This window comes from Dysidea avara, chromosome 4, assembly GCF_963678975.1.
Source record: "Dysidea avara chromosome 4, odDysAvar1.4, whole genome shotgun sequence".
Lineage (NCBI taxonomy): Eukaryota > Metazoa > Porifera > Demospongiae > Dictyoceratida > Dysideidae > Dysidea > Dysidea avara.
Genome location: NC_089275.1, coordinates 35,599,256 through 35,609,405, shown reverse-complemented (window position 1 = coordinate 35,609,405; position 10,150 = coordinate 35,599,256). Strand labels below are relative to the sequence as shown.

The 10,150-nt window shown below is 35.5% G+C and overlaps 1 protein-coding gene across 1 annotated transcript; it reads left to right on the top strand.

The window, feature by feature from the left end:
- On the top strand, window positions 1–9,171 carry LOC136254832 (uncharacterized). Its single transcript, XM_066047591.1, has 9 exons — window positions 1–817; window positions 2,105–2,188; window positions 5,193–5,249; window positions 5,307–5,531; window positions 5,587–5,673; window positions 5,728–5,790; window positions 5,847–5,987; window positions 6,043–6,870; window positions 7,974–9,171. The coding sequence occupies exons 1-9, from the start codon at window positions 263–265 to the stop codon at window positions 8,940–8,942; spliced, it is 3,009 nt and encodes a 1,002-aa protein (XP_065903663.1). The 5' UTR covers window positions 1–262; the 3' UTR covers window positions 8,943–9,171.
- The last annotated feature ends 979 nt before the right edge of the window (window positions 9,172–10,150 follow it).

The following is a 10,150-nucleotide window of genomic DNA, read 5'->3' as shown; positions in this document are numbered from 1 at the left end:
GGAGTCACTTCAATTTAAAGAAAAAGAATCAGTGGAACTACAACCTGAATCTGCTATAGCCAAAGCTTCCAGTGACCAAAAAGACTACAGTCATATACCTTTCAGTCATTTTATTTCTCCAGTTGTGGCATTTTTACATTTACTTGGTATATTGAATAATCTTTTGCAATCAGTCCATCCCAGTGTTTTAGTATCAAAATGTTCAGAGCTTTTAATCAGTGAAACACACAAGATTTCCCTGTTCTCTACTGATGAGTTGAATATGCTTAACCAATATAGCCAAACTTCAATGTTAATGAAGATACTGAGAGTTCACTGGACATGGTATGATCACTCTATTTTGAAAACATTACTGGAAGTATCTAATGTGCACAATGCTATGAAGCTGTTGGAAGACTTTGAATCACACATTGACTATACATTACCTGTCACAAATTATCCTATACCTGCTGTAAATCATCTCATGATACCAAGTAGATCTTCCAAATATACTGTATTAGCAACCACCTATGATTGTGATACAACAATTAGATATCTTACACTTCAGTGTGTCACTGATTTGAAATTGAAGATGATCAGTAGTTTTGGTATTACAGAACACTCTGTTCAGCTGTTAGCAGTCAACCACACACCTGCTATATTTTATTGGATGATCCCGAAAGTTGTGGTCCCACTTGTGAGCATACGTAGTACAGTACAAAAGCATCTGAACATGTTGAAGTCATCAGGAATAACAGAGGTGGCTATATACCCTAATTCAATGTTTGTCATGGATCATGACCTTACAGTTGGGCCACTGTCTTATCTTTATTCTCAAGTAAGTTGAGCCAGCCATATATGACATTGCTACTATGCACTCTAATTTGTGCATGCGTGTATATACTGGCTGCCGGGTTCCCACCTAAATATTTACTTTGATTGTTGTATGGCTTTGACTCCTTAGGACTCATTGTGTGTATTTGTTGTTCATGTAATTTTCACTATATCTGAGCAACCAACAACTGATGTGCTTCTTAAATTTCTGAAAAATTCAACATTTGGAGTTAAAAATTAAGCCACACAAGGTACACACTAAATAGTCAAATTATGTGGAATTATAGGAATTTTGCATATGAGTAGCGATCACAAAATGAAGCCCTGAAACTAGGGAGGTTTCCTACACTTGCTAAAGGTAGATTTTGATTCTTACTTCAGTCTAGCACAGTTGCACAAAAAAAACAAGCATATTAGTTAGAGTTTTAAATAAGTGACTGCTCTATTAGATTAATGAACTCAACGTTGACTGCTCTATTAGAATATAAGTGACTGCTCTATTAGAGTATATCGATGTTTTCAGCCGTTTTATGCTTGCACTGTTTCACTATTGATTTTGCATCACGCTACAAGAAAAACATATAATTTTACACTAATTATTCTTAGAACTCATCTGATTATTCCAGAATATATCTCACTTCTTTCCACTACACCTATTTATTACAACATAATAGATGTGTCCCTAAATTATTATACAGATTTTCAAATGAAGAACTACCTCTGCAATCAATCTGTTCATTATATGGAAATTACAGACAATTCTCATGATAGCCACTACTAAAACCATAACCGCATTATCCATGAATCAACACCATATGCAGTATACTGTATATATATATATATATAGTGGAGAAAGTGATAGGGCATAAAAGAGGACAACTGTAAGTCCATGATGCAAGTATTGTAGCTACAGCGATAAGTGAAAAGGCACATCTCAGACTTAAGTAATGTCAAATAGTGGAGAAATCAAACCTGTAGCATCTACAATATAGTCGAGTTATGCTTAGGCTGAAGATATCTATCAGTTACTAGAAAGTTTAGTTAAACTTGTAAGAAATCTTCAAAATTCTGTAGTTATACTCATCAAAGTGTTTTGGACATGTTTGCATGCGATTATACCAAACCAATATTGCAATGTCATCGTGAAGGAAAAGATGAAGCTGGTTTTTGAGTGATATTATGACAAAAATCTTCATAATGTCCCTACTATATGGAACCATTGAATTGTGTGATTACTGCATTGCTTTTACTATACTACTGTATTACCATATACATATGTATATATATATAGCCATCAGCAGCTAGAACCAGAAAAATGGTGACAGTTAGCAGCAGTGAAGAAACCTCAGAAGAAACTGTTGAGCAACAATTAATGGTAACTGTATAATATGTACCTACTGTAGTCATATCGACAAGTACATGCATGTTTACAAATTTAAAATTATATACATACGTCTCAGACCTAATGCCATGAATAGCTGGTGACTGCCTGTATGTACATAAAGTACATTGTTGTTCCAGTCATACTTTACAGGTAAATTGCCTTTGCTTGTTTCAACACTACTGTGTGACAGCTACACAAAATCTGAGAAATTGGTGTGGTAGTACTAGGGGGTATTGAAGGTTGCAATCGCTGTGTAAATAAGATCAATCATTCAGTGTATCAAATAACTGTTATTAGACTAATGTATTTCATGCTTGTGATTTTAGTATTTGTGACCGCTGGCACAATACATGGCCATGTGCATTAAAAGACAACACATTAGACACTGTATACCAAATTTGTTCAAATTTGTTTGCATTTCCAATATAATATGTAAAGCTAAAAAGCCACCTATCTGTCTGTCTGCATTCCTTTGTCACCTAACTTTTCACAAGTTGCTGCATGCAAAAACAATATCTGTGCCAAATAAATTGTGCATCACCTAGGATTGCTATTGTATTTTTAGAAGGCTCTACATGCTGTCATTTGTTGTTTACAGCACATTGAATGCAACAGTGTAAAGCAAAACTAGGTGAAAAGTTAAGCTAAATACTGTCGAAGAAGCAGCTGAAATGCTGTAGCATTAAGAAACTAGGTGAAAAGTTAAGCTAAATACCAGGCGCGGATCCAGGGGGGTTAAAAGGGTTCCATGGAACCCCCTTTTTGAAAAGCCTCTCTCACTCGAGATACTCTAATAGAGCAGTCAAATCGAGATACTCTAATAGAGCAGTCACAGTAGTCTTTTGAGGAGCAGTGTAGCAAGCTATATATCTAATTATAAATAAGGAAGGAAATATAGTTGGTGAGGTGGCAGCTATTGTCAGCAGGTGATGACCTTTTTTTTTTTTTTTTTTTTTTTTGGTCTTCAACTTATACAGCTAGGCTGAAGTTGCAATTTCAAAGTGGAACCCCTTTTTAAAAGTCCGGATCCACCGCTGAATACTGTTGAAGAAGCAGCTGAAATGTTGTAGCATTAAGGCTTACAACTGTATCCATAAAGTCCCTGATTCGATCCTCACATATCAACCTATTCATCACCTTTACTGAAATACCCTTTTAAAGGGGCTTGTTGCTCACCAACCATCACAGGCATCAAAGCAGTTTTTGCATCAAATAAAGTGCTCATCATTTCATTTTAAAATAAAACTTCCAATGTCTGTGGTTTGCCTTTTAAAGTGCATTGAAGGCCACAGTATACCATTAACTTGAGCTAATATTCCATTGCAAATCATAGGGAATAATGTTGAACTGATAGAAACCTGTGACTAGGTCAAAGGTTTAAATCCTGCTGTTGGCATCACATGCTTTTCCATCTTTAATTTGATGGCCTTATGTGCACAGCTGATCACCTGATAACAAGTCTTAATCAGTTTTGTTGTGTATAGTTTATGGCATCCTGATGTATGAGTTATGCTTGATATACTGTTCATATATGGACTCAACTCTTATGAAAAATATAGAGCACAATGATAGGTAGAACAGGAACAGGCTTGCTAATTGAATGCAAGTCCTTCTGTCTGTGTGTTTGCCCATTTACGCTATTAGAGCCAGTAAATTTCTTTCAGATTTATAATTTTTAGTGTTTAGGTATCTTTTTACAACTTTAAAAGGTTTAATTTGGGTACCACAAAGTGTGAACCTGTGTGTTAAGTTAATTCTGATAACATTTGACCAGTTCTACGTATTTTATACTGCATAATACATACAGTACCATGGAACCTGTATAATGGGCTGGTACCAGTGAATTATGTTAGTACTCCTCTTTTCTACCATTGTTTAAGTCATTAGAGTGTTTATTTATGAAACATGTTTGTAATAATATAGCCATTTTAGTGTTGACATGGTAATCTAAGTATTAGTTTGATGAGCCGACAAGGTTTCTATGCTATTTAGAGACCTGAGGACAATGTAGGCAAGGACTTATGACTGAGGTCACAGACTGAGGTATTTAATTGTGGTTAACCAAGCCCACATCGTCTGAAGAGCTCTAAAAAGTGTAGAAACTGATGTTTTCTCATTCTAAGTGATTTAGAAAATTTTCCTGAACAAAGTAGGCAAAGAAAGAGTGAGAGAAAGTGTCAAATGGTGTGTGCTAGCATTGGGATTTATTCAGTCGAGTTGATCGTGTCAGTACCACTTCACTAATACTGGTGTGACATTCATAACATTTAATACAATAGTGCCCACATATATATTGAGTAGGCACTATATGCCGGGCTAGAATGACGCTTGTCTTGTCCAGAAAGTAAGCTATTAAGAAGAGTACTATCATTGAGATTTGTAACCCGGTCTGATGAAACCAGTCTTATAGCCTGTCAAATTTTGACTCAGTGCTATTTTAAAGTTTAAACACAGAAAAGGAGATACACAATAATAAACCAACCCATGTATTTTCAGACTATAAGACTGGTTTTGTCAAACTCCGTCACATTTATCCTTTGAGTTTATTGCATCAGCGCCACACGGTGATATTGTCTGATTGGTGTATTAAACGCTGAACACTAATGATGCTTGTCTTGTCCAGTAGCAGTAAGGACAGTTTGTTCTTGACTTTGCCAATTTTCATTTGATGAATGTAGTAAACAACCACCGGTGAGGCCACAGGTTACTAACTATTTAGCAACTGTTTCTTTTGGATTTAGTAACCTCAGACAACAAAGGAATTATTTTGGAAATATTATGTAAAATTTACCAAAAGCCTATGATGGCCACTCCTTGAAGGCACACAACTATTGTATTATAGGTGTAACATTTAATCAAGAAAATGTGTGTAATATTTTTTTAATTATGTATATATACACAAGATTTTAAATCGTGATTTGATTCACTTTAGTAGTAAAACATGCCATTGTATTTTGGCTCATAACATTGTGTTTATTTTGTTGTTAATCTGCAGGAAGATTCTACTGAAGTATCACATGATCATTCCAAATTGTCATTAATGCTTCAACACGTATGTAATTTACTATCAAATAATATTGTTGATGCACATATTTCATCTCTATTGTAGGTTCATAAACAAAAGAATACTTTACTTAAGGAAAAAGTAGAACTTAACCAAATCATAGAGGAGTTGCGTAGAGGTCTTGAGAACAACCAACAGCAGTGCAAGGAGTTAACTGACAAATTAAAAGAAATAGATAAAGGAGAGAATTTGAATGATCTTCTGGAAAAGTGCACCGATTGTAAATCTGATCTGGAGAAGACAATCAAGATAACAACCACAGACACTGATGTGAGCTGCCAAGATAATGACACAATTACATGTACATATTTCACAATGTATATAGCTCCCAGATCCCGTAAAGCTTGGTGAAGATGTTGCCAAGAATGCTACATTGTTGGATAAGTTAATGAATGAGGTGGATAATATACAGGTCTGTTTGAACAATTACAATTTATCAGCTTTTTTGCATGTTATTTTGTTTAAGGTATTGATCAAACATCTTCAGTTATGTGGAACAAAAAACAAAGACTTGACTAAACAGCAACAGGTTTGTTTCAGTCACGATGAGTTCAGTGACTTGTTGTATTTCATATGCGATCGCAGAATGAAATTGATGAGTTAGCTTCTAAGTTAACTGTGAGAGACAATCAGCTTACAAAGCTTAAAGAAGAAAACAAACATCTTTTGAAAAAAGTATCTGGAAGCAAAGAGTTAATCATGTCTGCTAAGCTTGAATCAGACGAGGTATGTATAATTGTTATGTATTTGTAGTTACTTCCTTGTAAATATCTTTCTATAGATTTCTTATCCAGTTCAGTATGAAGCACTTGGTAGTGGCAATTATGGCAGTGTCTACAAAGTTTACTACAAGAGCAGTTGGTATTCAGGAAAGGTAGTATATGAAAAGATCCTACCAGGGTATCGTAAACATGATGGTGCCAAACTGGCTAAACAATTTGCTATCAAGTGTGCAGCATATATCAACTTCTCTCATGCAAATGTTGAACAGTTTATTGAGGTGGTACTTTCTTCAGCTGATGGTATTCCAATGATCATAAGTGAATTATTGCCTGAAAACCTGACAAACTATATTAGCCGTACTGCAGCATCCTTCCATTATAATTTGCAGCTGAGTGTGTGCCAAGATATGGCACAAGGTTTGAACTACCTTCACAGTCAGTCAATTATACATGGTAACCTTCATGGTGCTAATGTGCTCATGACAAATGATCAGCATGCAAAGATTGGTGATTATTTGTCTCCACTGCTCCTTGATGATGTAGCTGTGTGTGATTCACTTGGGTATCTCCCTCCAGAAGCTGCCAAAGGCAAAAAACTTTCCAATCAGTCAAATGTGTTTTCACTTGGAGTACTGTTTCTTCAAGTTGTCACCAAGCATCCTCCACAACTGAAAGGAGATAGTGTTTCAGAGATAGAGAGACGTTCTTCTGAATTTGGTGATGTTCATAAAAATCATCCTCTTTTACCATTAATACAAATATGTCTTGAAAAAGATGAAGCAACTAGACCACTTTCTAAAGAGGTTTGCACTCACATTGATGAACTGGTAAAGGAGAAAGATGGTGCCCGGGTCATGGCATTTAAGTTACTTTATACAACAGAATATGTAAGTTGTTGTAGTATTGCAGCTATTCAAATCTCTGTTACTGTAATATATCATTTGTGATTCCTCAGTAGGCCTGAGCCTAATATGCTTTTGTGACATTGTCTATTATGCCTTCCAGCAATGTTCCAAATAATTATCTATTATTCTCTAATTATTCTCAGTTGTGTCCCTGTTATGTATGTGTCAAATATGCTCTTAGAAAATTGTATCTTAACTGCTAATATGTCTGATAACATTTTATTATAATATATCACCATGTGAAGACTGTTCTATTACAGCATTCAATCTTTACCATTCACAAGTATTGTCTTTTGCTATGTTTGCATATTTTATACTATGCCAAGCTCCATCATACAAAAAGTGTAGAGTTTCAGCTTCTCTGATACCCAATGCACAAAAGTTGTGCTGGCATTTTGCTATACGCTTTATATATATCACCAATTGTGTCTCTGGCATAAACAAGCAGGCCTATTAATTTTTCTCTGTTACAGTAGCAACAAAAGCGATTAACTTCAGATTTAGAGAACTTAAAATCTGTGTGTAGATTGTAGAAGTTTCAACATGCAGTACATATTTCTTATAAATTGCATACATAATTTGTTAACTTGAAAAAAACATGATGGCATTGATTTTCAAGCAGATATTTTTAATTAGATGGAAAATTAGTAGTAACACCATTCATGTGTAGATTGCTATTGTTTTGCCTACTGGCTTATCTGTACATACAGTAAAGTAGGTAGCAAGCAGCCTGGAAAATTTCTTTAAAGCAAATAAATGATTTAGTGGATGTTTACTCAGCAACTACTTTAGGACCTCCATACATGTATATAATTCTTGTCAGGTAGGCAAAGTGTGTATACGTAGCATTTATTACACTATGAACATGCACACATATAATAAGTTTCTCAAGGGTGCTACTACAGTGGAATTCACACTTCTAAGTGGTACTCATACGTTTTGTGGTCAAAATTATTTTCTTGTATACTTGAGGTGAAAATTGTGAGATCAATTTGCAATATGTATATTCATACATAATGTAGTTATGCACTGTATGCATGCAACCATAATAGCAATATAAACTTGCTTAATCTGTTGTTCAACAGCAACCAATACTACCAGCATTGGCAAGTAGGAAGCATCAGCTTGACTATGTTCCATGTCAAAATTTGCCAGTGCCAATGAACTGGGCCTATGCTGTTACCATTGGAACAATCATCTATGTTACAGGTGGTAATTCTCGTACTGGAGATCCCATTGAGCACACATACACATTTGATGTGGAAAAAAATGAATGGGACAAGCTTCCACCTTCAGGATACCATTATTGCGTGCCAGTAATTGTGGAGGGAAAACTGTCTTTAATTGGAGGACGAAAACCACAAAATAAAGTCCCAGTTGCCCGGGTAGACACTTATGATGAAAGTAGAAGCCAATGGATGTCAATATATCCTGACATGAAACACCCACGATACAGGCCAGCAGTGGTAGCTACTGATCACTACGTTATAGCATTAGGTGGTAAGCTGAAGGAGCCAAAGCCACTCACTAACACTATTGAAGTAATGAACATACCTAGTAAGCAGTGGATTTCAGTAGCAACTCGTTTGCCACTAAATCTAAAGCTATATGATATTACTGCTACAATCTCACGTGACCTGGTGTGGATAGTTGGATATGATGATGGAAATCTCTGCTATAATAAAGTGTTTACAGTTCCAGTGTCTGATGTCACTATGAAGCCTAAAGTAGCTGCCTCTTGGAGTTCTGTACGTAATGATGCTGTATGCTACAAGGCAGCTGTAGTTCCTAACTCTGATCCCCCTGTACTGCTGGGTGGAGATGACCGCAGTAACACTGCAGTTTCTACTGTGATTGCATTCGATCCAAAGACTGATTCATGGAATGAAGTAGCATCCCTCTCCAGCCCAAGGGCGCATTGCACTGTTGCTAACTTGCCTGGAAATTGTGCCATATTGGTTGTGGGTGGCTGCACAGAGACCAGAAATTTAAACGAGACAAATTCCACCAGCCTGAAAACTACAGAGCTTTACTATGTTTCCAACAAACATTAATAGGAATATGTGACCACAGATACTATATTTACAAAGCTAGTTTCAAAGCTGCATGCATACATAGCCTAACTTAACTGTTCTTGCACATGCTGCATACAATATTAGTATTGTAACTTATTCATGCACCTGCTGTTTATAATTATGCAATAGTTTATGATTATTTACTCTGAGTATAAATAATTGATTTGTTCCACTTTGATTTGTCAACAACATCAAAACTTCACGGCCAAAAGTGGAAAAACAGGATTTTACATGTTGATGGTAGTACAGTAAAATACAAGCTTGCAATTGCTGGTAAAAATGCTTCTGCATACATGTATAACTGTTATTGGCACATCATGTGTTGTTATATTCAAAGAGTGGAATGTATTTTGTAAATACACACGTGACCATCTGCCAGTCAAACTTCATTACTTTGTGGTCAAACAATTAAAAGAAGTATATGAATGTTATGCAAGACTGTCATAATGATTCTCTCTGTGCTAGTACTGTAATATATTTTTGCAAGAATTTTAAATACGGTGCATAATGTGCATGCCATGGCCACTGATTTGAATGTTATTCATCACAAAGACAACACAAAAGATACATTGTTTAATTGACATGTTTTCAGCTGTCAGAAAGCACATTCCACATGATCTGTTTGTTTTGTGCTGCTCACACATCATAGTTATGCTTTATGAGTATTATGTGCATAATTGATATTTTGTATATATGTTATACAAAGTACTGCAGTAGCCATACACGCTAGACTAAATAGGCTGGTGATACACCATTACTATGATTCATGACCTAGCCATGGTGCACGGCTTCTGTCTTCCTATGAAGAGTTACAGGCATACAATAATCCATATAATGCTGTGCTGTTGTTTAATACACACACCCAGTTAACAATAGTTGACTGCATAGCACTTTTACACTGTGAAAAAGGTGGGATATAAGATGGTATTTCCAGTGGTTTATTGAATACAAATAAGCCTTAATATAAACCCTGTATTATACTCATGTTATACTTTAGTATAATGCATACTATACTATTACATATATGGTTTCAGTTTATTTACCACATTACCTAAAATAGCTTATATCAAATATAATGCCCACACTATACCATCACATATATGGTTTCGGTATGTTTAACACATTAACTAAAGCCTTACATGTGATTGTTAGTATACTACAGGTTATATCAAGCTTTTTTGTATTCA